This window comes from Oryctolagus cuniculus, chromosome 18 (assembly GCF_964237555.1).
Source record: "Oryctolagus cuniculus chromosome 18, mOryCun1.1, whole genome shotgun sequence".
Lineage (NCBI taxonomy): Eukaryota > Metazoa > Chordata > Mammalia > Lagomorpha > Leporidae > Oryctolagus > Oryctolagus cuniculus.
The window spans coordinates 345,576-372,950 of NC_091449.1; the positions used below are offsets into that span (position 1 = coordinate 345,576).

At 46.0% G+C, this 27,375-nt stretch overlaps 1 protein-coding gene across 6 annotated transcripts in view; it reads left to right on the forward strand.

Annotated features, from left to right (window-relative positions):
* ZNF329 (zinc finger protein 329) overlaps window positions 1-27,375 on the forward strand; it is a 45,856-nt gene continuing 18,481 nt past the window's right edge. For 2 of the 6 annotated variants that reach the window (XR_011384286.1, XR_011384285.1), the window contains exons 1-2: window positions 10,125-10,685; window positions 24,404-26,103. Coding sequence is in view for 4 of the 6 variants with exons in the window: in XM_008249009.4 (XP_008247231.2) it covers window positions 10,508-10,685; window positions 24,404-26,040 (1,815 nt within the window). In the remaining 2 variants the exon portion in view is untranslated. Of the gene's footprint in view, window positions 90-10,124; window positions 10,769-24,403; window positions 27,112-27,375 lie in introns of those variants that run through there. The other 4 variants (XM_051835296.2, XM_008249009.4, XM_070063351.1 and 1 more) reach the window with 4 other exon arrangements.

Here is a 27,375-nt window from a genome sequence, read left to right on the forward strand (position 1 = left end):
TTTGGGGCTGCAGGCGAAGGCCGGGTGTGCAGGAGGAAGGCGCTCGTCGGGGCACCTCGGCAACCCAACTGTACAGGAGGAGGTCACTGGTGCGGGATTCTAGGCCGCGGACGCCCCATGCTTCGTGGAGGGTGACCCAGAGAGAGCGTTGTGTCGCCCTCCCCCCGCCCCCGCCACGAGGGAGAGGGAGGGGGCGGGGGAGTGACAGGTCTGTCCGGAACTAATTAGACCCTCCTGCGAGGGAGGAGAGAGCGGGCGTCATTGGCTCTGCTGACCCGTCGTTTAGGGGGGGAGGCGGGGCTAAGGGCCTCACAAGTTCCGGCAGAGGGGAGCGGGAGGGAGAGGGGAGGCGGCTGAGGAACGCGCGCACCGCGGAAGAAGGGGCGGGGAGCGTGCGCGGCCGGCGTCCGCGCGGGTGTGCGGGCGCCTCACGGAGAGTGGGCGGGCCCGGGATGGCTGGGCCCGGGACCGCCTCGTTCCGGGAGGAGCAGCGGTAGGGAGGCGTGAGCTCTGCAGGAGCCTGCGCCAGTGTCCCGGGATGAGTAAGGTTTGGTGCCGGGGGCCGAGGTGTCCATGGAGGAAGGGGAAGGCGAAGCCGTCGCTGCCCAGAACCCGGGCCCGGGTCTGGTGTGGTCCGGACTTCCTTGGGGCCCGGGGGCTGTGGTGTCTCGCCTTGATCTGCCCTGCCCCGCCCAGAGCCCGGTGTGCCCTGTTGCTTGGAGTTTTTGCCCCGTCTCAGTGGCCTTGTCCTTCGTCAGGTCATCCTGTGCTGCTTGATAACTTGTGCCAGGGGTTGTTAATTCTTACGACCACTGTGGAGAGTCCGCCTTCAGGCCGCTCACTGTTCATCCTGATGTTTGTAGGAAGTCTTGATTTGGCGTCTGTACTCAGAGACCTTGCGGATGCTTTCTATTCTCACAGCATTTCCTCGGATTCTTCCCCACCTCGGGTACTGTCCTCAGTGAAAAAGTAATGTGGCCTCTTTGTGTATTTACACTTTAAAAAGTGTAAGGGTAAATTTCTCCTGTTTGAAGATTTCTCTTGGGACACACATTGCAGCACAGAGGTTTAGCTGCTGCTTGGGATAGCTGCATCCAGTATCAGAGTGCATGTTTGAGTCCAGGCTGCTCCACTTCTCATCCAGCTTCCTGCTGTGGTGCTTGGGAAGCCAGCAGATGATAGCCCGAGTGGGAGACCAGGTTGGAGTTTACAGCTCCTGATTTGGCCTTACCTAGCCCCTGTTCTTAAGAGCATTTGGGGAGAGAACCAGCAGATTCTCTGTCTTTCCTCCTCTGTCACTGCCTTTCAAGAAAATAATTTTTAAAAAATGACTTGTAGTAATTACAGCAACCACAGGAAATGATTACAAAGAGCAGAGTTTAGTCTCTCGAAGGAAGCCAAAAAGACATCAGTCTCTGCTGGCAGGCACATTGCTGTCAGTAGGAGTTTGTTTAAGAATAACCAGCATGGGGCTGGTGCTGTGGCATAGTGGGTAAAGCTGCCACCTGTAGCACTGGCATCTCCTGGGTGCTGGTTTGAGTCCTGGCTGCTCCACTTCCAGTCCAGCTCCCTGCTAATATGCCTAGGAAAGCAGTGGAGGATGGCCTAAATGCTTGGGCCCCTGCCACCCACATGGGAGACCTGGATGAAACTCCTGGTTTCTGGCTCCTGGTGCAGCCCCAGCATTGTGGCCATTTAGGGAGTGAAATCTTAAAAAAAAAAATAATAATAACCAGCATTACAGATAGCCATAGCAAAGGTACAAGGAAGCAGCATTTAGAGACATCGTTGAATTGCTGGATCACACTAATACAAAAGTGGCACTGGCAGTCTAACTCCCCAGGCATGTGAGTGAAAAATTCTGACGATGTTAGTATGAGATGAGTTTGCTAGTACTTGCAACAAAGCCTCTTGAGTCACACGACAGCAGTGGCAGACCCACTTGTTTTCAATTTGAAACTGTTTAAAATGGCAGCGTGGGTCCTCTGTTTTCCATTAACTGCATGCAGCTCAAAGATTTTTTTATAGTGTATATGATGGCAGAAATGAAGTTTTGATCTTTCCAGCTGCATGACTGTTTATTTATATAGACATGTATTAATCACATAAGTCAAGGGAAACTGTAGTACCAAAACTTTATACCACTTCCTGGGCAATATCATCTCAGAGGTAGCCTCTATCCTAATTATCTCCATCAGCTAGCTTTTGTTTGCAAACGTCACATAAATGGAACCATACAGTCCATATATTTTTTTTTTCTGACAGAATTCTTTCACTCCACATGATAGTTTTGTTTCATCTAAGGTTCTGTATTACTAGTGCATTCTTTTTTGGGGACCCAGTTCATACCTCTGTGTTGAGTGACTTATGTTATTATTATGTTGTTTTGGGGAATTTTTCTATATGCAGTACAATTTCTGAACCCTTGGAAGTCAAAATGCTAATTCTTTCCTCATATGTGACATCTTTGTTGAGCATAAAATCAGTCTTAGAAAAACTGGAATCCCTACTTGTCTTCCAGAGTTCAGGTTTTCAGGAGAGCAAACCCAGCTGCTTAGATTTGTTGTTTATAAGCGATTTTGGTTGGAACTTGTGAGGTCTGCATCATCCTTAGAGTATGGAGGTTTCACCAGGCTGTGGTACATCTTTAATTCTGCCTGAACATTGGCTATGTCCTTAGAAGTATGAAATGCACACAATTCTTTATGATACTTCTCATTAATAGCTGAATGCCTTTGGGGAAACATTTTTTAGTTTAATGCACTTGATTTCTGTGAAGTGACAATGTGGATTATGCAGGGAAAATGGATGGCATATCCTTAAGCCTTTTCTATGAACATTGTAAACTTACATGTATGGTACTGATTCTTATGATGCCCAGATTTTATGATATCTGTGATTATTTTTTTTAATACACAAGTGTTTTTAAGGATTTATTTTATTTATTTGAAAGAGTTACAGAGAGAGGTAAAGCCAGAGAGAGAGAAAGAGGTCCTTCATTCGCTGGTTCACTCCCCAACTGGCCGCAACGGCCAGAGCTGAGCTGATCTGAAGCCAGGAGCCAGGAGCTTCTTCCGGGTTTCCCACGTGGGTGCAGAGGCCCAAGGACTTGGGCCATCTTTCACTGCCTTCCCAGGTCACAGCAGAGAGCTGGATTGGAAGTAGAGCAGCCAGGACTTGAACCAGCGCCCATATGGGATGCCGGCGCTTCAGGCCAGGGTTTTAACCCGCTGTGTGCCACAGCACCGGCCCCTCTGTGATACTTAATGGTTGGTGGTTCTCTGATTCAGATATGATGTAAAAAGCTGGATGTGGGGGCTGGCACTGTGTTGTAGCAGGTTAGGCCTCCACTTGAGATGCCAGCATCTTATATGGGCACCTGTTTGAGTCCTGGCTGCTCCACTTCTGATCCAGCTTACTGCTAATGCTTTTGGGAAAGTAGTGGAAGATGGCCCAAGTACTTGGGCCCCTGCACCCACGAGGGAGACCTGTATATGGTTCCTGGCTCCTGGCTTTGGCGTGGCCCATCCCTGGCTGTTGTATTTATTTGGGATGTGAACCAGCTGGTGGAAGATCTCTCTCTAACTAATAATCTCCCTCTCCGTAACTCTTTCAAATAAATCTTTTTTTAAAAAAAAAAGCTGGATATACTATTGATATTGATAACATTTACATTTGATTATAACATTGTTTTGGTGATACATTGTGCACAAGTTCTAGGCTGTGATTACATGGTGTTTCTGTAACAAGTCAAAAGCATAGGTACACTAGAATTGCTCATACCTGCTCATCTGTGACTGCAAGGAGCCACGAGTATATGGTGTTATTACATTTTGATACTCTACTTATTTATGGCTCATTTCTACCTCATTTCTGGTTTAATCTCTGATATGAAATAAAAAGGTATTACAAATCTTAGCTTCACCTTGTTCTGTTCAGTGACTTTCTCTAATTGGTGTGAGTTTTCTAGTATCAAATAAGATCAAAGCCATGCTTGAAAGCTGGCCAACACTGACTCCATTCATATTCTCCAGTATGAATCACCTTGAGGAAGTGTTATATACGTAGGCTCTTCCATACTAACTACTCATACAGCATTCCCCATCCCAGTATGAGTTCTCTGATGTCACACCATTAAGGGCTGACCTTGTCTAAAGCTTTTCCTGCAGTGTCTACATTCATGAGAGAAGAGCAAGTGTAAAGTCTTCCCCTGAATGATCACATTAATAGGGGTTCTCTCCTTTATAAATCCTTAGATTCATGGTCATTCCTTAAAAAGAATGTCCTAAATTCATTACAAATAGTTTCTCACAAGCACAGGTTATCTCATACTGAGTGAAGGACAATTTGTGCCTACAGTTTCCACATTGGTTACTCCTCTATGAGTTCAAAGTGTACTGAAAGGCATCTTTCTCAGTGCTCTCCCACACTCAACACTTCCGTAAGTTTTGTTAGTAAAATGGCACAGTCTTGACACCATCGTAGGTCACACACAACACTTCCGTAAGTTTTGTTAGTAAAATGGCACAGTCCTGACACCATCCTAGGTCACACACAACACTTCCGTAAGTTTTGTTAGTAAAATGGCACAGTCCTGACACCATCCTAGGTCACACACAACACTTCCGTAAGTTTTGTTAGTGAAATGGCACAGTCCTGACACCATCCTAGGTCACACACAACACTTCCGTAAGTTTTGTTAGTGAAATGGCACAGTCCTGACACCATCCTAGGTCACACTCAACACTTCCGTAAGTTTTGTTAGTGAAATGGCACAGTCCTGACACCATCCTAGGTCACACTCAACACTTCCGTAAGTTTTGTTAGTAAAATGGCACAGTCCTGACACCATCCTAGGCTCTAGCCCCACCACTGCTGGAAGCCAGGTAGCCACATGGCCCAACCACTGGTGTCAGCCTCACCCCCATCCTAATGGGATTCACTGCCCCTGCTTCCCTGCCCGCCCCCTGGCAAAGTTTTAAAAGGACCTGTTCCTGAACAGGTGGCCCTCTCTGTCTCTTGATCTCTCTCCTATGCTCTCCTCCCTCTTTTCCTTCTTTGCCCCTACCCTCTGGTCTGTTGGGTTTTCCCAATAAGCCCTTTCCCTTACTCTGATGTTTGGTGTGTTTGGTGGTGGCCTTACAGCTCAGATAGGCTAATCTCTGTTCAAAGGTGTCTTGGCACTCACTACATTTTTATAATTCATCTGAAGTCAAAAAGTATATACCTCTGTGAGAGATTTTTTCACATTGAGGGTTTCTTTTTGTTCTGCAGAGTTTGTCTCCTGTACAAATTTTCTTGTGCCCAAGATGGGAGGAGCTCTCAATACCCCTTCTCATATTCCTTACATTTAAATGGTCACTCTCAGGGCTATCTGCAGCATATTGAGTAAACCCACTGTCCGCGACACCAGCATCCCATATGGGCATGCTGGTTGTGTCCTGGCTGCTCTACTTGATCCAGCTCCTTGCGAATGGCCTGGGGAAAGCAGTGGAAGACGGCCCAAGTGTTTGGGCCCCTGCCACCCATGTGGGAAACCTGGATGAACCTCCTGGCTTCGGCTTGGCTCAGTCCTGGCTACTGTAGCCATCTGGGAAGTAAAACAGTGGATGGAAGATCTACCTCTGTTTGTCTCCTCTGTAACTCTTTCAAATAAATAAGTAAATCTTTTTTTAAGGCATTCTCTTGCATAATTCTATTGAAGTTTGTGCTACATTTTATTTATTTAAAGGCAGGCACAGAGAAAGATTTCTTTTCTTCTGGTTCACTTCCAAAGTGTCCGCAAGAGCCAAGGCTGGATTAGGCCAAAGCCAAGAACTGGGAGCACAATCCAGGTCTTGCACCTGGGTGGCAGAGACCCAAGTACTTGAGCCATTTCCACTGCCTCCAAGGTGCGAGGGAACTGGAATGGGGAGCAGAGCTGGGAGTTGAAGCCAAGCACTCAGATACAGGATTCCCCATACCCCCCCACCCCCACCCCGCCAATGCTTAACTGCTGTGCTCATACTCACTCTTAATCCTATTTGATTATATAAATCCAATAGATGGGTAGCACAACAAATCCAATAATGGCAATAAAATAAAGCACATATTATCAAATGTTAATTGCCTAATCTAGGGCCTGAGTGTTCACAGTTTATAAAGATTTCTGTATGTTTGAAAATATTCTTAGGAAAATGTTGTAGGAAACTAAGGGCAATAAATCTAATGTTTTTTGACGTTTAGACCTCTTTGAAGCAACCACCCCTCAGTAGTTTCTCAACAGATTGTCTCTAAGCCACTCACCTTTCCTAAAATTAAAAAATAGTCTGGGGGCCTGCGCTGTGGCACAGCAGGTTAACGCCCTGGCCTGAAGCGCCGGCATCCCATATGGGTGCCGGTTCTAGTCCCAGCTGCTCCACTTCCGATCCAGCTCTCTGCCATGGCCTAGGAAAGTAGTAGAAGATGGCCCAAGTCCTTGGGCCCCTGCACCCATGTGGAAGACCAGGAAGAAGCTCCTGGCTCCTGGCTTTGGAGCGGTGCAGCTCTGGCCATTGCGGCCAATTGGGGAGTGAACCAGCAGATGGAAGACTCTCTCTGCTTCTCTGTGTAACTCTGACTTTCAACAAAAAAATAAATAAATCTTAAAAAAAAATTAGTCTGGAGGCAGGCATTTAGCTAAGCAGGACACTGGCCTCCGGGGCCCTATCAGAGTACCTGGGTTTGATACCCAGATCTGGCTCCTGGTCCCAGCTGCCTGCTGATGCGACCGTGGTTAGCGTGGTAGGGGCTCAGGTGGGTCTGGGCCACCCACATGCGAGAGCTGCACTCAGTTGGCTTCTGGGTCCTTCCCATCTGCACCCCACAGTTCGGGTCGGAGCTCGCTCCGTTTCTGTACCTCTGCGATGAATGAAAACTCAGAGCAAAGGCACAACTCTGACCTGAATCCCTAGGGTGACCAGAAGTCAAGTCAAGGCTAGTTACCTGCCGACTAGGCCAGGCTCATCGTTCTGCGGGATGTCTTGAAACCAGGCACGGCGACGGCTTTCGAGTTCTGGTCTGCCTGATGCTGGAGTCTGAACACCGCGGACGGGGTCCCCCTGAAGCCCCGCGATCCCCAATCTCGCCTGAGCGCCTTGAAGACCTCGCCATCGAGATCCCGCGCCATCTCCCCGCACAGCCGGAAGAGGAGCCACTGCCCGGGCCAACGGTCTCGCGCAGGGCCTTCTGGGAGATGTGGCGTTTACACGGCGCATGCGCCACGGGGTGGGGAGGGCCGTGGGGTTGGTGGCGGGCACCTGCCTTTGGTGCGGCTGCGCAGAGATGTGTTTTAGGCCTATCCGCTTGATGTAGCACACTTTGGTATCAGGGAGTGCCTAATTATTCTAACCAGATAGGTACTTTGGACTCCCTCCCTCGCCCATGTTACCTGTAAGTCGTTTTATTCTGGGAGCAGAGGATGTCCTGGAAATGAAATCGCTATAAATCCCTTTGGTAATTTTGTGAAGATTGATATTTTATAAGGTTGATATATTAATTTAAGAAATTCTATTTAGGAATAATATTAACCTAAAGGTTATTAGGTTATTAATATTATTAGGTTAATATTTATATAAAATAATATTAACCTAAATCCTTTGTATTCTAAACATATTAGGTCTGGAATAACATTTTTTAAAAAAAGATTTATTTATTTTATTTGAAAGAGTTGCAAAGAGAAAGAGGGAGAGGGATAGAGAGGGAGAGAGAGGTCTTCCATCCGCTGGTTCACTCCCCAATGGCCACAATGGACGAGAGCGGGGCTGAGCAAAGCCAGGGGCCAGGAGCTTCTTCTGGCTCTCCCACGAGGTTGTAGGGGCCCCGGGACTTGGACCATCTTCTACTGCTTTCCCAGGCCACAGCAGAAAGGTGGATTGGAAGTGGAGCAGCTGGAACTCAAACAGGCTGCCATATGGGCTGCTGGCACTGCAGGTGGTGGCTTTAGCCGCTATGCCACAGCACCACTGGCCCCATGTAACAAGATTTTATATTTTCTTCATAAAGAACCTTTGCTGCTTTTGCTAATTCATTCCCAGTTACTCCCACTATCATTATTATGAATGATATTCTATTGTGATTAGACTATTTTTCCAATTTCCACTTCAAAATTGTGAAGGATTTGAAACTGCAGAAGAGAACAATAAAATATATGAAGTACAGAGATGATGCCCATGTATTATGATTGAGGTTTTTACCTGTGTTAACATGGAATCAGCTTTTGCATTTTTTTTTTACATCACAGGTATATTTGGGGTTCCCTTTGTCTCTTCCTGGTCTATTACCCTCTCTCTAGTTAGGTGCCACTTCCTTAAGGTTGGGATAGCTTTCTGGTTTTTTAAATTATTATTTCCTATGTATCCTTTTCTATATAATATATAGATTTTGTTTTTTATTGCTACATAAATTATATTTTGTGGATAAAAGCACATTTTACTTTATGCATGCAGTGTGTCTTTTGGAGAACTGACTGCTTTGTGTGCAAGTTACTCCTTGGCTTTCAATTTTTATTTAAGAGAGAGCTATAATCTGTTCACCCTCAACTGCTCACTATGGCCAGGGTTGGAACCAGGAACTCAATCCAGGTCTCCTACATGGGTGTCAGGAATCCAATTACCTGAGCCATCACTTGCTACCTTCCAGGATCTGCATTAGAATGAAGCTGGAGTTGGGTATTTTTTTTTTTTTTTAAGATTTATTTGTTTGAATATTGGAGAGAGAGAAAGAGAGGGAGAAGGAGAGAGGGAGGGACAGATTGACTATCTGCTGGTTCAGTCCCTAAATGACTGTAATTGCAGGGGTCAGGCCAGGCCACAGCTAGGAGCCTGGAACTCTATCCTGGTCTTCCACAAGAGTGGCAAGGATCCAAGCATTCGTGCCATCTCTGCTGCTTTCCCAGGCACATTATCAGAGGGCTGGATCAGAAGTAGAGCATCTGGGACTCGAACTGATGCCCATATTGGATGCCGGTGTTGAGGGCAGTGGCTCACCTCACTATGCCACAATGAGGGCCCCTTGAGCTGGGTCTTGAACCCAGGTACTCTGATGTGAAGTGTGGGCATCTTAACCAGTGTATTAGCTGCTAGACTAAACACCAGCCCCAGTCCTTTAAACTGTTATATATTGCTCCACTGAATGTACCACAATTTCTCCCTCTGTCACAAATATTCAGGCTTTCAGTTTTCCCATACCGAAAGTAGAGAGTAACTATGGAAAGAATGAAAACAATGTACAGTTTCCATTTAATGGCTGTTACTACTATAGAGAAAAACTGTAAAGACTTTGTAGTTCTCACATCTAGGTATTTTGACAAATTCTGGCACCTTCTGGTTATTCTGCCTGTTAGATGCCCTGAGTAAAAATGCTAACCAGTGCTTGTTTCCCAACCAAACTTCCAAATCACTTCCCTGAAACATAACTAAAACACAATAAAATGCTCCTAAAACACAATGAAATGGCCACCTGTAAGGAGTAAACTTTAAATAAGAGTGTGTCAGATGTTTAAAGCATCACTTTGTTCCCTCAATAATATTGTCCTTGACAATGACTTTGAATGTTGCAATGTCTTCCATTGTGATGGCTGTTATCACTTGCTTTGCTGCCTTCATGATTTTATTCAATACTTTTTTCAACTTGTTGGACACTCATTATACAATACTAAGAAAAAGCAAGGAAAAACGTAAAAGACACTGCGGGGTGAGCATTTTAATCAGTAGTTAAATCTCCACTTGGGACACCCACATCCCATATCTGAGTGCCTGGCTCAACTACCCAGCTCTCTGCTATGGCCGGGGAAGCAGGAGAAGATGACCAAGTCCTTGGGCCCCTGCACCCACGTGGGAGACCCGGAAGAAGCTCCTGGCTCCTGGCTTCAGATTGACCCAGCTCCGATTGTTGCTGCCATTTGGGGAGTGAACCAGTGGATGGAAGATCTCTCTCTGACTCTGCCTTTCGGTAACTCTGCCTTTCAAATAAATAAATCTTAAAAAAATCTATTGGTGGAGAGTCTTTGAGAATTGCCATCTCATTCTTGACCAGGGCAGGGATCCCCACTCCACACCCTTCAGGGCCTCTTTGGGGGTTCCCCCACCCTCTGATTAATGTTGGATGGTGGGCACATGGGTTATTTATTTTGCACTCATCTGAGTTTTATTATTGGAATAGTTTTTATAGACATACATACAGAAGATTTCATTTCAAAGCATATTTCCTACTGCTTACTACTAGCCCACATATTGCTTTTTCTATAACATTCGCATTATTAATCTTCCATCTAAAATCCTTACTTCACTGTCTAGTCTAAAAACGTGTAGTTTGTTTCAGCTTTAAAATAGAATGAGGTGTACTTTGCGGAAGTTACCATATTTGTCATATTTTTGGGCAAATTATTCAGTAAATAAAGCTAAGGCGCTGCAATAAAACAGCATCGGGTTAAAGCGTGATAGAAACACCCGTGAGCCCACGTCGCTGTAAAACCGTGACCAAGTAACACATGAGCGGGGAGGCGGGCAGGAACGGCGAGCGCGGCGGTCTCCGGCCCCTGACCGGTCCCGCCGGCCGGGCAGGGCGGACGCCGCCGCCGGCCGCAGCGCCGCGAACGACGCGCACATCCGGGTCCCGGAGCGCGCCTGCGCACTCGGCGCGAACATGGCCGCCGCCGGCCGCCCGCGGTGAGTGGGTCTTCGCCCCCGGCTCATCAGTCTCTCGGGTTCCTCCAAGAGGGCGACGTGGGAGTGAAGGGTGCGGAGTCCTGGTGAGGCGGTGGGCGGCGCGTCCGCTCGCGAGTTTCGCGCGGGTTTTCTCCAGGGCGCGGCTCTGGCTCGGGACGCCGCTGGCCAGGCGGGCGTGGACGACCCCGGGCGGGTGGGATCGTCCGCGCGAGGCTGTGGTGAGAGGGACTCTGCCTTCGCGTCGCCGTGGCTTCCGCGCCCGAGTCTCCTGCGGGTCTTGCCACGGCTTTGCGGGGGCCGGCGGGGCGCGCTGGGCTGGCGCGGGGCAGCGCCCGCGTCGCTGGGTCCCTCTCGGCGCGCGCGGCTTCGCGCCGCAGGTCTGTGCGGGCTTCCGCCGAGTCCCGCAGGTGTCTGCACCTGCTCCCCTTCCCCTCCTCGGAGATTCGCAAAGTCGCGTTCTGCGGCGGTTCCAGTGAGAGCCGCTGCTTCCCACCTGTTCAGCGGCCCTGTGTTTGACCTGGTATTTCCTTAGACCACTCCGCCTCGCATAGTTTGTAATAACGATTTTCATATGTGTAGACAAACTGAAAAAACTTGTTCACTGATCTATCTTGTACCGACCTGCTAACGTGCTTCGTGTTTGATGTGTCTGGTTATCTTTGCTTTTGTCCATCCGTTTAGCCATCCATTCATTCAGCTTTTTTTTGGAAATGTTTCAATGTGAGTTGTAGGTAGCACTGTTGCTGTGGATACTTTCTCATCAAACGCCTAACTATGCTTAACATGAATTAGAGTTCTTTATAGCTTTTTAACACTTTTGGGGGCAAAGTTGACGTAGAGGGAAGCACACAGGTCTTCATTGGACCGCTGGATGAGTTTTGACAAGTATAGTCTAAACTCTTACCAACATCATAGTCACCCTAGACAAAGCCCTTAATATTTGGCAGTTAACAAATGTAATTTGTAGGGATGTGGGCCTGTAAAAATGTGTGTTGAACACCAAGCATTAGTCTGTTCCTGCACTTCCACAACAGCAACTTTTCTCTGTCCTTTTGTCCTCCTCACCCAACCTTTTATTTTGAAGATTCCCACCTAAAGAGAAGCTGCAGGAATAGTTTAGTGAGCACTTGTAAAATTTAGATTCTCAAGTTGCTAACATTTTGCCATATTAACCTTACTTTTGTTTTCTCCCTGTGTCAAGTGCACAGATGCTGTCTTTTTATATTTTACATAAACATTTCCCCACTGTGGGTATGGCACAGGAAGGTGTGATCCAGTTATATATTTATATACACATTTTTAGCTGAATTACTGAAAGCATATTGTAGATATTACACTTCATCCTGAAATGCTTCTGCCTTGATCTCCTAAGAGTAAGAACGTTATTGAACAAAACTACAATATAATTATTACACCGAATGACTTTTTTATTCATAAAGAACTCTTGTCCGATATGCAGACTGTATGCAGCTAGATTTTTTTTTTTTAAAAGATTTATTTATTTATTTGAAGGGCAGAGTTACAGAGAGGCAGAGAGAGAGAGAGGTCTTCCATCCACTGGTTCACTCCCCAGATGGCCACAACAGCCAGAGCTGCACTGATCCAAAGCCAGGAGCTAGGCTAGAGCTTCTTCCAGGTCTCCCACGCAGGTGTGTGGGCCCAAGGGCTTCGGTCATCTTCTGCTTTCCTAAGCCATAGCAGAGCTGGATCTGAAGTAGAGCAGCCAGGACTCGAACCGGTGCGCATATGGGATGCCGGCACTGCAGGTGGCAGCTTTACCTGCTTTGCCACTGCGCCAGCCCCTGAATTTTTTTGACTCAGGAGCCATGTGGATCCACGTGGATCCATGTAGTCGTCATGTCTATTTGTCTCCTTCAACTCCTGAATGGTACTCTCCTTTCCATGACATTGATTTCTTTTAAAAAGACTCAGCTGATTATTTTGTAGGTTACCACTCAGTGTTCACTTGGTATTCTAATAATTAAGCTCGGTTCTCTATCTTTGACAGAAAATTACCTAAGTGAAGTGATGTCCTTCTTCTTCTTCTTTTTTTTTGCGATGTCCTTCTTGGTATATCAAAGTCAAGAGGCACATGAGGTTGGTGGTGATCGGATTTGGTCCTGTGATAAGTGCTGTCTGCCAGGGTGCTCCACTACTCTCCTCTTTGTTGTTAGTAAAGCATCCTTGGGGTGGTACTTTGAATTCCTTGTTATTTTAAAATTTTCTTTTAATCTTCTTTTCAGTTTTTAAAAATATTTTGTATATTTGAAAGACAAGAGTTACAAGAGATGAGGAGGGGGGCTGTCTTCTATCATCTGGTTCACTCCGCAAATGGCCACAAAGGCCAGAGCTGAGCCAATCCAAAGCCAGAAGCTTCTTCCGGGTCTCCCATGTGAATAGAGGGGCCCAGGACTTAGGCCGTCTTCTACTGCTTTTCCAGGCCATAGCAGAGACAGGGATTGGAACTGGAGCAGCCAGGACTTGAACCGGCACCCACCTGGGAAGCCAACACTGCAGGCCAAAGCTTTAACCCACTGTGCCACAGTGCCAGCCCCTCTTCTGTTCATTTTGATATAGCCATGTGTTTCACATTTTTAATGTTTATGCCATTTAGGTATTGTTTAAGAAACTCTGATAACTCAGATAGTTTGTAGTTTGATATTTTATTCTAATCATTTTCAGGGTTTTCTTCATATTTAGATCTTTGATCCATCTGAGATTCTTAAGTATATGTATGTATGATTGTGTTTAAACTAGAATTTGTAATTTGTCATTTTAAAAAAGCATTTAAGGAAATAATTATTTCTGCTGATTTGAGGCTACCTTTACCACCTTCCAAACTGTCATATGCCTTCAAATCTATATGGGACTCTCTCCTCCCCTTATCTTCACAGGGCTGCTTGATTACTAGAACTTTAGAAGGAACCTTGACTTTAGTAGAGCTGTTGCCAGCTCTCCTACTCTCCCCCACCTTTAAAAAAGATTTATTTATTTATTGAAAGAGTGAGAGAGAGATCAGCCATCCATGGGTTTACTCCCTGAAGGCCCACACAGCTGGGATTGTGCCAGATCCATCTGAAGCTCCTGCAGGAGCGGCAGTAGCCCAAGTACTTGGGCCGTCACCTGCTGCCTTTCGGGCACATAGGCAGGAAACTGGATTGGAAGTAGAGGGAGTCCTAGCTCTCAGGCACTCTCAGACGGGCTGAAGGGTTCCAAGCGGCAGCTTAACCAACTGTGCCACGATGGCTGCCTTAAAGAAGTTTTTAAAAAATTTGATATTTGATTTGAAAGACGTAGAGACAGGGGCCGGTGCTGTGGTGCAGCAGGTTAAAGCCCTGGCCTGAAGCACCGGCATTCCATATGGGTGCCAGTTCCCCATATGGGCTCCGGTTCTAGTCCTGGATGCTCCACTTCCGATCTGACTCTCCGCTATGGCCTGGGAAAGCAGTGGATGACAGCCCAAGTCCTTGGGCACCCACATGAGAGAACTGGAGGAAGCTCCTGGCTCCTGACTTCACATCGGCTCAGCTCCGGCCGCTGTGGCCATCTAGGGGAGTGAACCAGCGGATGGAAGAGCTGTCTCTCTGTCTCTAACTCTCTCTGTAACTCTTTCAAATAAATAAAATAAACTTAAAAAAAAAAAAAAAAAAAGGAAAGGGAAGACATAGAGACAGAGACTGGCAGAGAGAGTCTTCCTTCAGCTGATTCATTCCCCAAATGCCTGCAACAGTTGGGGCTGGGCCAGGCTGAAGCCAGGAGCTGGGAACTCAGTCTAGATATCCTACATGGGTAAGAAGGATCCAAGTGCTTTACCCATCAGCTGCTGCCTCCCCACATGCACATTAGCAGGAAGTTGGAATTGGAAGTAGAGCTGGGACTTGAATCCAAGCACTCTGATATGGGATGTGGGCATCCCGAGCCGTGTCTTAACTGCTGAGCCAAATGCCCACCCCTTCAATGTCATTTTCTTGAAATATTTATTTATTTATTTGAAAGGCGGAGTTACAGTGGCAGAGGCAGAGAGAGAAAGAGATTTTCCATCCACTGGTTAACTCCCCAAGTGGCCTCATAGGCTGGAGCTGAGCTGATCGAAGCCAGGAGCCAAGAGCTTCTTCCTGGTCTTCCCTGTGGGTGCATGGGTCCAAGGACTTGGGCCATCTTCCAGTGGTTTCCCAGGTCATAGCAGAGAGCTGGATCAGAAGTGGAGCAGCTGGGACTCGAACCAGCGGAGCCAGCACCCATAAGGGATGCTGACTCTGCAGGTGGTGGGCTTTACCCGCTACACCACGGTACCAGTGCCTAATGTCATTTTTTGAAGCATAAAAGTTTTAACTTTGATGTAATAGTTTTAAGTTTTATGTTAAGTCCTGTGGTCTATTTTTAATTTTTGTGTAATTTCCACTCTTTATGATCAGTCTTTCGTAGTGTGCTTTTTATCAGGCATTTTACAGGTAGTATTACATACCTTTATAAGTAAAATAATTCTAAAGCTCTGAGTCCATGTAAAGAATAAAAGGTAAGGCATTTTTATTAGGAGATGTTTTTGTATTTAAATACTTGGACATAGATAACCAAAAGGGCATAGGGAGCAGTCATGTAGTGGAAACTATACATCTGGGCTGCTGCTGTGGTATAGCAGGTAAAGCCACTGCCTGCAGTGCCGGCAGCCCATATAGGCGCCAGTTTAAGTCCTGGCTGCTCCACTTCCATTCTAGCTCTCCGCCATGGCCTGGGAAAACAGTGGAAGATGGCCTTGGGTCCCTGCACCCGTGTGGGAGACCCAGGAGAAACTCCTGGCTCCTGGCTTTGGATCTGCCCAGCTCTGGCCGTTGCGGCCACTTGGGGAGTGAACCAGCGGATGGAGGACCTCTCTCTCTCTCTGCCTCTGCCTTTCTGTAACTCTACCTTTCAAATAAATAAATAAATCTTAAAAAAAAAAAAAAGAAAAAAGAAACTGTACATCTGGATTAAGAGAAATGGGACAGTCAGAACTTATTGGCTTCAGTGAAACTGGTGAAGTGAGGACTGGGTAGATGCTGCTCTAACAGTGAGCGTTGGGGAAGACACAGACTAGATGGACTAAACAGGAGAGGAAGAGAGTATCTTGGTAGAAGCCGGTTATAATCATGTATGGAGTTAGGCAACCCAAGTATTTTGTCACTTTGTGTTGTGACCTGAAGCAGCGCTGGGGCAGCTTATCACAGAAAGTAGTTCTCCAGTCCTGAAGTATCAGCATGTGCTGGGACAACATTCAGTGTGTAGAAAGCTTTGTGGAGATCACCTCCAGTGGTGGCAATGGGAAGAGGACAAGTTACAGAAGGAATCAGTAGTACAGTGGGTGTCAGAGAAATGAAATGGTGGCCATCTTTGGGCAGGGTCAGGGTGAGTGGAGGGGTGGGAAACAAAGAACTCCCAAAATATGTGAACAAAGTCAAGATTACCTTTTTTTGCAACTTAATTTTTGTGTCTTTGTTCTCCTAAAAATAGATAAATCTGTAGGAGGGCAATAATGAGACATTATTTAAGCAATAATCTCAGTTCATGAAATTCAGTTAGATTCTTGCATTAAATGCTCTAATTTAATAATGTTTTCCCTGACCTGTCCTTCTGTATACTTGTGATCATTTGTTACCTCACTATGATACTCAGGCCTTTTTTGGCTGAAGATTTCTTTTCTTTTTCTTTTTTTTTTTTTTTGACAGGCAGAGTTAGACAGTGAGAGAGAGAGAGAGAGAGAGACAGAGAGAAAGGTCTTCCTTTTCTGTTGGTTCACCTTCTGAGTGGCCACTGCGGCCGGCGCACCGCGCTCATCTGAAGCCAGGAGCCAGGTGTTTCTCTTGGTTTCCCATGCGGGTGCAGGGCCCGAGGACTTGGGCCATCCTCCATTGTACTCCCGGGCCACAGCAGAGCGCTGGACTTAAGAGGAGCAACTGGGACAGAATCCGGCGCCCCGACCGGGACTAGAACCTGGGGTGCTGGCGCCGCTAGGCGGAGGATTAGCCTAATGAGCCCTGGCGCCGGTTGGCTGAGGATTTCTTAGTCTGTCGTGGCTGCTATAACAAAATACCATAAACTAGGTAGCTTCTAAACAACAAAAAATTACTTGTTACATATCCAGAGGTTAGGAAGTCTGAGATCAGGGAACCGGAAGATTTGATATCTGGTGAGGGCCTGTCTTCTGGATCATAGAAGGTGACTTCTAGCTTGTTTCCTATACAGGGAAGTGACAAGGGAGGTCTCTGGGGCCTCTTATATAAGAGCACTAATCCCAGCTGTGCGCGCTCTATCCCCATGGATGTAATCCCCTTCCCCAAATTCTCACCTAACATCATCATCTTGAAGGGTCAAGACACATCTTGAGGAGAGAGACAGATATTCAGATGATAGCTTAGGGTGCAATTAGAAGGGCTAATTTTCTTTCTTTTTTTTTATTTGACTTTTCTTTTTTAAAGATTTATTTATTTTACTTGAAAGAGTTCCACAGGGAGGCAGAGGCAGAGAAAGGTTTTCTATCTGCTGGTTCACTCCCCAATTGGCCACAATGGCTGGAGCTGTGCCGATCCAAAGCCAGGAGCTTCTTCCAGGTCTCCCATGTGGGTGCAGGGGTCCAAGGGCTTTGGTCATCCTCTGCTGCTTTCCCAGGCCATAGCAGAGATCTGGATGGGAAGTGGAGCAGCCGGGACTTGAACCATTGCCCATATGGGTGCCGGCACTTTCCCTGCTGCACCATAGCGCCAGCCCCTAGAATGGTTAATTTTCATCAAGAAGGGAGAAGTCAGACTGAGGAACGGTAAATTCTGGGTAGTGTCTTGATTCACTGTAAGCATCCTCCTCTGTGAGGGAACCTTTTCCCCAGGGACTTTAAACAAGTACTATATTGTTCTGTTCTAACGTGCCTCAGAGTGAAACCTGCAGGAACTTCAGTGCCCAGGATAGCCCAGCATCATGTGAGCTGGTTCTTTGCACGGCTGCAGGTTTTGTTTCCCCAGCCCAGGCTCATCAGATGCTAGGAATTTCCCCTGCTTCAGTCTTTCTACCAACCTAACACCTCTGAAGCTATCCAGTATTCTAAGGGGTAGTACCACCAAAGTGAAAGGTATAGATCATGCTGAGGAAACTTGTCTCTGTACAGATGATAGCCTTCAACATCACTAGCACCGTTCTTTAAGGCTTAAATTACTTACGAGTATTACAAGTTTTTTGAGGTATAATTTATATACAATGTGATTGACACTGAGTGCCAAAATTCAGTGGCTTTTAGTATATTCACAGAGTTGTTCAACCATTACCATTATCTTATTACAGATCATTTCATCCACTCAAGAAGAAACTCATAGCCTTTAGAACCTACTCCCTATTTCCTCCCTAGCCCCTAATCTACTTTCTGTCTCTGGATTTACCTGTTCTGGACATTTCATCTAAATGAAATCATACAATTTGTGGTCTTTTGTGTCTGGCATCTTTCATGGTCCATGTTTTGAAAATTCACCCATGTTGGGGCATGTCAGTTCTTCATTCCTTTTTAAGGCAGAAGAAAATTCCATGTGGATATATCACATTTTGTGTAACTTTTCTTTCTTTTTTTTTTTTTTTAAAGATTTATTTACTTATTTGAAAGAGTTACACAGAGAGAGGAGAGGCAGAGAGAGAGAGGTTTTCCATCCAGTGGTTCACTCCCCAGTTGGCCGCAACAGCCAGAGCTGTGGGATCTGAAGCCAGGAGCCAGGAGCTTCTTCCAGATCTCCCACGCAAGTGCAGGGGCCCAATGACTTGGGCCATCTTCTACTGCTTTCCCAGGCCATAGCAGAGAGCTGGATGGGAAGTGGAACAGCCGGGTCTCGAACTGACGCCCATGTGGGATGCCAGTGCTTCATGCCAGGGCATTAACCCGTTGCACCAGAGCGCTGGCCCCCTCTGTCTGATTTTTTAAAAAATAGCCATGCCAGTGAGTTTTATTTATTTATTTTTAAAAGATTCGGAGCCCACACTGTGGCATAGCCAGTAAAGCCATGCCTGCACTGCTGGCATCCCATTTGGGTGGCGGTTTGAGTCCCGGCTGCTCCACTTCCAGTCCAGCTCCCTGCTGATGTTCCTGGGAAAGAAGCAGAGGATGGCCCAAGAGTTTGGGATGGCCCGTCTGCTGGTTCATGAGCTCTCCACGTGAGATGCCTGGAAGAAGCTCCTGGCTCCTCGCTTCAGTTGACCCGGCTCCAGCCACTGTGGCCGTTTGGGGAGTGAACCAGCAGATGAAAGATTTTTCTGTCTCTCCCTCTCTCTCTCTCTGTAACTCTGACTTTCAAATAAATACATAAATCTTTTTTAAAAGGTTTATTTATTTGAAAGAGTTACAGAGAGAGAGAGAGATCTTCCATCTACTGGTTCACTCCGCAAATGGCTACAGTGGCCCTGGGCTTGGCCAGGCCAAAGCCAGGAGCCAGAATCTTCTTCAGGGTCTTTCATGTGGGTGTAGGGGCCCAAACACTTAGGGCGTCTTCTGCTGTCTTCCCATGCTCATTAACAGGGAGCTGGATCGGAAGTGGAGCAGCTAGGACACAAACTGGACCCATATGGAATGCTGGTGTCACAAACAAAAGTCCAGTGACTGTGCCACAACACCTACTCCTGTACCAGTGAGTTTAAAGTGGTTTCTCACTGATGGATTTGTTGTTGTTGTTGTTTTGACAGAGCATACTCGCAACTGCTGGTTCTTGCCCTAAAAGTCTTCAGTGGCTTGGACTAGGGCCAAAGTTGGTATTGGAAAACTCAACCCATGTACCCACATTAGTGACAAGAACCCAATTACTTGAGCCATCACTGTAGCCTTCCATGGTCTGCATTAGCAGGAAACTGGGGTCAGGAGCCAAAACAAGTAATCAAATCCTTTGGCTGTGACTCCTATATGGGATGTAGGCCTCCTAACTGGCCACTTAACATCTAGGCTAAATGCCTAGCACCCTCATTGTGATTTGGATTAGCATTTCCTTGTTGACTAGTAACTCAAGCCTGTGGCTTACTTAACCTGCCTCTCCTCCAAAGTTTATATGTTGAAGCCCAGTCCTAGTATGATGATATTTGGAGATGAGGCCTTTGATAGGCAGTTAGGACATGAGGGTGAAGTCTTTATGTGTGAGGTCAGTGCCTTCATAAGAAGAGACACAAGAGAGCTTGTTCTCTGTCTATGCCATGTAGGGGCACACTGGGAAGGTGGCCTTTTACAAACCAGGAAGAGGGCCCTTACTGGCACCTGACCATGCCGATCCTCTTGATTTTGGACTAACCGACTTCCAGAACTGTGAGACTATTTTAAATTCAGAAAGCAGCTTAACTAAGACAAAATCCTTTACTTATTTTAAGAAACTTGGTTCTTAAAAAAAAAAAAATTACTTCTCTAAAGGGAAGGAGAACAGGAGGGGAGGAAAGAGGGAGGGGGAGAGAGAGAGAGAAAAAGAAAAGGAGAAAGAATGAACATGCTCCCATCTGCTAGTTTGTTCCCCAGATGCTTGCAGTGGAGAGGGCTGGGCCAGACCAGGTTGGCAGTGGGAGCTGGGAGCTCAGTCCAGGCCTCCTTTGTGGTGGCAGGAACCCAACTACTTGAGGCATTGCCTGGAAGGTGGAATGGGGAGTGGAGCCAAGACAAAAAAGATGGAGTCTAATATGATATAGGTTCTAGATGTTAGTATATAATATTTTTCCTCATTTCTTGATAGTGTTTTAGCGCTTATTTTGATAAAGGAAGCAACTTTTTTTTTTTTTTAAGATTTATATGAAAGGCAGAGTTACAGAGGCAGAGGCAAAGAGAGAGAAAAAGGTCTTCCATTTGCTGATTCACTTCCCAAGTGGTTACAACAGTCAGAGTTGGGCCGATCCAAAGCCAGGAGCCAGGAGCTTCTGCCTGGTCTCCCATGTAGGTGCAGGAGCCCAAAGACTTGGGCTATCTTCCACTGCTTTCTCAGGCCTTAGCAGAGAGTTGGATCGGAAATGGAGCGGCTGGGACTTGAACTGGCGCCCACATGGATGCTGGCTCTTCAAGCAGTGGCTTTACCCCTACCCCCGGGAGCAACTGTTAAAGATAATATGGACATTTATTTTCTTCCTCAAGACTAATTTTCTTCCCTCAAGACAGGTGTCTTGCCAGGGCATTATCATAATTTTACTTCCAGAATATTTTGTATTTCACTCTCTGCCTTTGAAATAAATGAATCCTATGCTGGCGCTATGGCTCACTAGGCTAATCCTCCGCCTTGCGGCGACGGCACACCGGGTTCTAGTCCCGGTCGGGGCGCTGGATTCTGTCCCGGTTTCCCCCCTTCCAGGCCAGCTCTCTGCTGTGGCCAGGGAGTGCAGTGGAGGATGGCCCAAGTGCTTGGGCCCTGCATCCGCATGGGAGACCAGGAAAAAGCACCTGGCTCCTGGCTTCGGATCAGCGCAATGCACCGGCCGTGGTGGCCATTGGAGGGTGAACCAACGGCAAAAAGGAAGACCTTTCTCTCTCTCTATCTCTCTCTCTCACTGTCTACTCTGCCTGTCCAAAAAAAAAAAAAAAAAAAAGAAAGAAAAAAAAAGAATCCTAAAAATAAATAAAAAATAAAACAGATCATTCTGATATTTCTCCATTAAGCATAATGTTCACCTTAATTTCCTGTGATGCTGTTAACAATTTTCAGTAGGAGTCTGAGCTTTCTTTGGAGTACTTTATGAATTTATTGAGTTAAAGAGGTCTGTTACTTTAATCTGAAAGTGTTTTGTCCACGGGTCTGGGTGAGATTTCTTCCTGTCACTTTCCAAATGTATTGAGATATTGTATAAGGGAGCTGTCTTTTGGTAAAGTGGAGAATTGCATCAATAGCTATTATAATACTTCATAGTCAGGCCAGCACTGTGATACAGCAGGGTAAAGCTGTGGCTTGCAGCACCAGCATCCTATGTGGGCACTGGTTCGAGTTCTAGCTGCTCCATTTCCACTTCTTTCTGTCTTGTTTTTTTTTTTTTTTTTTTTTTTTTTTTTTTTTTTTTTTTCTGTTTTGCTTTCTTTCTGTCTTTCCTGGAAAGACAGAGTTACACAGAGAGAGAGAGGTCTTCCATCTGCTGCTTCACTCCCCAGATGGTCACAATGGCCAGAGCTGTGCTGATCCGAAGCCAGGATCCAAGAGCTTCTTCCAGGTCTCCCATGTGGGTGCAGGGCCCAAGGACTTGGGCCATCTTCTACTGCTTTCCCAGGCCATAGCAGAGAGCTGGATTGGAAGAGGAGCAGTCAGGACTAGAACCTGTACCCATATGGGATGCCGGCACTTCAGGGCTTTAACCTGCTGCGCCACAGCACTGGCCCATTAGTCATATCATTTTACTCAGGTTAACAGTGAGCAATGAGCCGGTGCCACGGCTCACTAGGCTAATCCTCCGCCTTGCGGCGCCGGCACACCGTGTTCTAGTCCCGCTCGGGGTGCCGGATTCTGTCCCGGTTGCCCCTCTTCCAGGCCAGCTCTCTGCTATGGCCCGGGAGTGCAGTACAGGATGGCCCAAGTGCTTGGGCCCTGCACCCCATGGGAGACCAGGATAAGTACCTGGCTCCTGCCATCGGATCAGCGCGATGCGCCGGCCGCAGTGCACCGGCCACGGTGGCCATTGGAGGGTGAACCAACGGCAAAGGAAGACCTTTCTCTCTGTCTCTCTCTCTCACAGTCCACTCTGCCTGTCAAACAAAACAAAACAAAACCAAAACAGTGAGCAATATGTTACATGATTTTTAAAAAAGATTATTTATTTATTTGAATGGCAGAGTGAGAGCATGAGAGAGGTTTTCCATCTGCTGGTTTACTCCCCAAGTGTCCACAACAGTCAGGTCTAGACCAGGCTAAAGGTAGGAGTCAGGACCTTCATGCTGGTCTCCAACATGAGAGGCAGGGCCCCAAGTACTGGGCCATCTTCCATTGCTTTCCAAGGTACATTAGGGAGCTGCATCGAAGTGGAGCAGCCCGCCTTGAACTGGCACATCAGTATGGGGTGCTGGCATTGCAAGCAACTTCTTAATCCTCTGTTCCACAATACTGGCCCCATGTGTAAACTTTGTTTTGTTATCTTTATTTGGTAAGATGTTAAAGGCAGGACCTACTCTTGAATTTTTTTCTAGTGGTGGAATAAGATACATAATTATTAAGGGGTTCCACTCACATTGAATTTATGGTTTGTCCAAATGAACTTAGGAGCAGTAAATGGTTTTATTATTGGAGGATTGTCCATCATTCAGTGAAACCAACAAGGTGTTTCTAAGTGCACACACTTCATTGATATCCCAGGGTGTGTTTTTGGTTCATTTCAGTAGTATATGTAGCTTCTCAGTGATGGCCTGAGGAAAATTTGTAGATCACCTCAGAGGTCACCATTGTGATTGACCTGCTGCATGCAGCCTGTGTTCAGGATCCACAGGAATATAATCTTTAGTCTTATTTTTAAAAAATTGCTTGAGGGGCTGGCGCTGTAGCATAGTGGGTAAGGCCACCACCTGCAGTGCCAGCATCCCATATGGGTCCCTGTTTGAGTCCCAGCTGCTCCACTTCTGATCCAGCTCTCTGCCATGGGCTGGGAAAGCAGTAGAAGATGGCCCAAGTCCTTGGGCCCCTGCACCCACGTGGGAGACCCAGAAGAAGCTTCTGGCTCCTGTCCTCAGATCAGTTCAGCTCCGGCCATTGCTGCCATCTGGGGAGTGAACCAGCATCTGGAAGACCTCTCTCTATTTGCCTCTGCCTCTCCGTAACTCTGCCCTTCAAATAAATTAATAAATCCTTTTAAAAAATTGTTTATTTGAGAGGCAGAGAGAAACAGTTAGACAACTGCCATCCACTGTGTTTCCTAAGTACCTGGAATGGCTGGGGCTGGGCCAGGACTGAAGCTGGGAGCTGGGAACTCAATCGAGGGCTCTTTTGTGGGTGGCAGGAACCCAGTTGCTTGAGCTAGGGTCTGCATTAGTAGGAACCTGGAATCAGGAGCTGGAGTTGGGATTTGAAGCCGGGTACTCCAGTGTAGGTCTAATTTCATTTTACTTACCCCTCCCCCCAAAAAAAGAAAAAGAAGATCCAATTATCTAAATATTTGAAGTCAAAGGAGTGGGGAGAAGGTGGTGAGAGAAAGATTGATAACAGTGAAGACACTAGCAGCCATTTTCAGATTCTGTGCATTGCCCTCTCAGCCTGTGATTTGTTTCCATGCCAGCCTGTGGGGCAGTCATTGACAGATGTAGGACTCACCAGTCAGAGACTTCAGGTCACCAAGCTCGTTTTGTGCTCTGTTCTTGGAGGTAAACTTTGACCACATAGCTGGGGCAAGAACTGCTGTTCAGTGCAGTTGTAAGTACACTAGAAAGTTGAGCCTTTGGGAGTTTGTACTGATGGTTAGTAAGGATCGTGGGTGATGGGGACAACACCGTGGCTGAAATGGAAAGCAGTGAACCCTTGCCTTTGGTCACTCCTGTCCTTGGTGATATTTATATGCAATACCACTTCTTGTACCTGCTCTCTAGTAGGATGAAAATGCTATGTGGTTCTTTTTGAATCTGTTCTTAGCTTTGTCCCTTGTTTCTCATTTACCTCTCCTTTGTACAGACGTGATTTCCAAAAAGAAAGCTAGTAAAAATATACTCCCACATGGGTGACCCATCATTGTTTTCTGTTCCTTTTCCAAATACAGCTTCCTAGACCTAAGTTTGCCCTTTCTTTTCTTTTCAGTCTGGGACATGAAACTGAAAATGATAACTCAGAATATTCCTGATGAAGAAATATCCTGTGATGTAGAAATGGAAGGATTTAGGACAGAGAGTCCCTGTTTCTCCACTGTAAGTGACAGTTGGGATTATGAGAACCAAGAAGAACATTTGAGGCAGTCAGCTTTAACCCAGGAGAAACCAGGGGCTCAGGAAACAAGTTGCGAATGTCCTGGTTTTAGGGAGAATGTGAATGCAGACTCAGACCTTTCAACACCTCGGAGAGTTCCTATAACAAATGGCTTTCATATACATGACTCAGATGTTCAAAGTTTGGATTGTGATCTAACCCTACACAGTTGTCCCCAAAGTTATACGGCTAAGAGAGCCAGCAACAGTGATGCCTGCGGAAAATCCTCCAACCATTCCATGGAAGTTATACAACTTGGAAGAAATCAAATGAGAGATAAATCCTATAAATACCCCCAAAATGTTAAATCTTTCAATCATTTTACCTTCCTTGGTGATCAGAAAATAACAAAAAGAGCCAAGAAACTGTATGAAGGCAAGGACTTTGAGGACATCTTTACCCTGGGTTCATCTCTTGATGAAAGTAGGAGGAGTTACCCTGGAGAGAAGCCATATAAATGTACTGAATGTGGCAAATGCTTCAAACGGAATTCCTCTCTTGTTTTGCATCACCGGACTCACACTGGAGAGAAGCCTTATACCTGTAGTGAGTGTGGAAAATCCTTCTCTAAGAACTACAACCTGATTGTGCATCAAAGGATCCACACAGGAGAGAAGCCGTACAAATGCAGTAAATGTGGGAAAGCTTTCAGTGACGGGTCAGCTCTGACACAACACCAGAGGATTCACACGGGTGAGAAGCCTTATGAATGTGTAGAGTGTGGAAAAACCTTCAACCGCAATTCTTCCTTGATTTTGCATCAAAGGACTCATACAGGGGAAAAGCCATACAGATGCAATGAGTGTGGGAAACCCTTCACTGACATCTCCCACCTCACTGTGCATCTCAGAATCCACACTGGTGAGAAGCCCTATGAGTGTAGCAAATGTGGGAAGGCTTTCCGAGATGGTTCATACCTTACCCAGCATGAGAGGACCCACACTGGAGAGAAACCATTTGAATGTGTGGAATGTGGAAAATCCTTTAATCGCAATTCTCACCTCATTGTGCATCAAAAAATCCATTCTGGAGAGAAACCCTATGAATGTAAAGAATGTGGAAAAACTTTCATTGAGAGTGCATACCTCATCAGGCACCAGAGGATTCATACTGGCGAGAAGCCCTATGGCTGTAACCAGTGTCAGAAACTTTTCAGGAATATTGCTGGCCTCATCCGGCACCAGAGGACTCATACTGGTGAGAAGCCCTATGAATGTAATCAGTGTGGCAAAGCTTTCAGGGACAGCTCCTGTCTGACCAAGCACCAGAGAATTCACACTAAGGAGACTCCATACCATTGTCCAGAATGTGGGAAGTCCTTCAAGCAGAACTCTCACCTGGCTGTACATCAGAGACTCCATAACAGGGAGGGTCCCAGCCAGTGTCCTCAGTGTGGGAAGACATTTAGGAGGAGCTCATCCCTTGTCCGACATCAAAGAACACACCCTAAGGAGCAACTTGTGGAAACGTAATTAATCTGGGCCACCTTATTCTCCCAGTTTTGCAGAAAATTCTCAGAAACCTTCATGAAATAGGTATGTCTTCAGATGTGACTCTTCCCTGGTCAGTGGGAAAGAATTCTTTAAGCTATCCAGTGGAATTGAAGAATGTGAAACATTCTTTAGCTATATTGTTAAATCTCTTCATTAGGGGACTAACATAGAAAACATAGGAAGGTAGCAAATTTGTAAAATGGTTTCAGGGATTGTTTAGCCTTTATCAAACAATAGCACATACACTGGAATAAAACATGAGATTGTGAGGAAGGCACTTTCCTAAAGATATTCAAAAACTTTTGCATCAGAATACTTAAACTGGAAAGAACCTGTGAATATATTCAGTAAATAATTGGTATGAGGAATTATTTAATAGGTATTACCCACCAATTGTATATGAGTAAATCCTTAATAGATTCAAACCTTGTAGGTATAAACAGGAAGAGAAAGAAACTTTTGGCAGGAGCCTCTACTGTTTTGTTTTCCTTGTATTAGCAAAGTTGTACTGTAAGAGATCCCACACAGTGCTTCACCCCACATAAATCACAGAATTTTAGATTTTTTCTTTTTGAATGTATTTATGTGTTAGACTCCTGCCAGAATGCTGAGAACTCATTTCAGAAGGGGAAACTGAACAAAGAAATTGCTTGTGAATGGACAGTGAATTTATCCCTCTTAAGACGAAAATAAGCTTGTACTAAGATGGAAAGGTTGCTTCCAGGAAATGTGATATGTTTTAGTTTTTGAAACAAAACAGCAGTTATGTTTACATGATCACCCTCTCCTTCCATTGTCCTAATTTGTTGAATTTGACCACCCTGCACCATAATTATAAAGGTTTTATTGCCATATTGCCAATGCTTATTAAAAGGTTTATTATCATTATGGCCATGTAAAAGATAAGTGCACATGGATATAGATTGGAAGTGGATGATGGAGAAATAAGTGGTTTTCTTTGGGGACTGGAAGTATGTATTTTCTTCTACAAATCCTACATTGTTGGTATAATTAATTTGATAATGAATAAAACATGAAGCCAAAAGCAAATGAATTTGGGGTTTCTTTGACCTTTGCCAGTAGGGGCTAGTCAGGGCTACAGAGCAGCTGTAAATAGGGATTGGGGTAGCGGGAGGTGGCGGCAGTTCAGGCCAGAACTTCTATAGAATCAGAGTATCCTACATTCCAGGACATGAGAATCATTTCCTTCTTGGGGACTTGGATCATGAGGGGAATGTCCTTGTGGAGAGGAGGGTGGGTCTCCTTGGAGAACAGGAGGCTACAGAGAAGTCTGGGGTGACCCTCAAAGCCCTG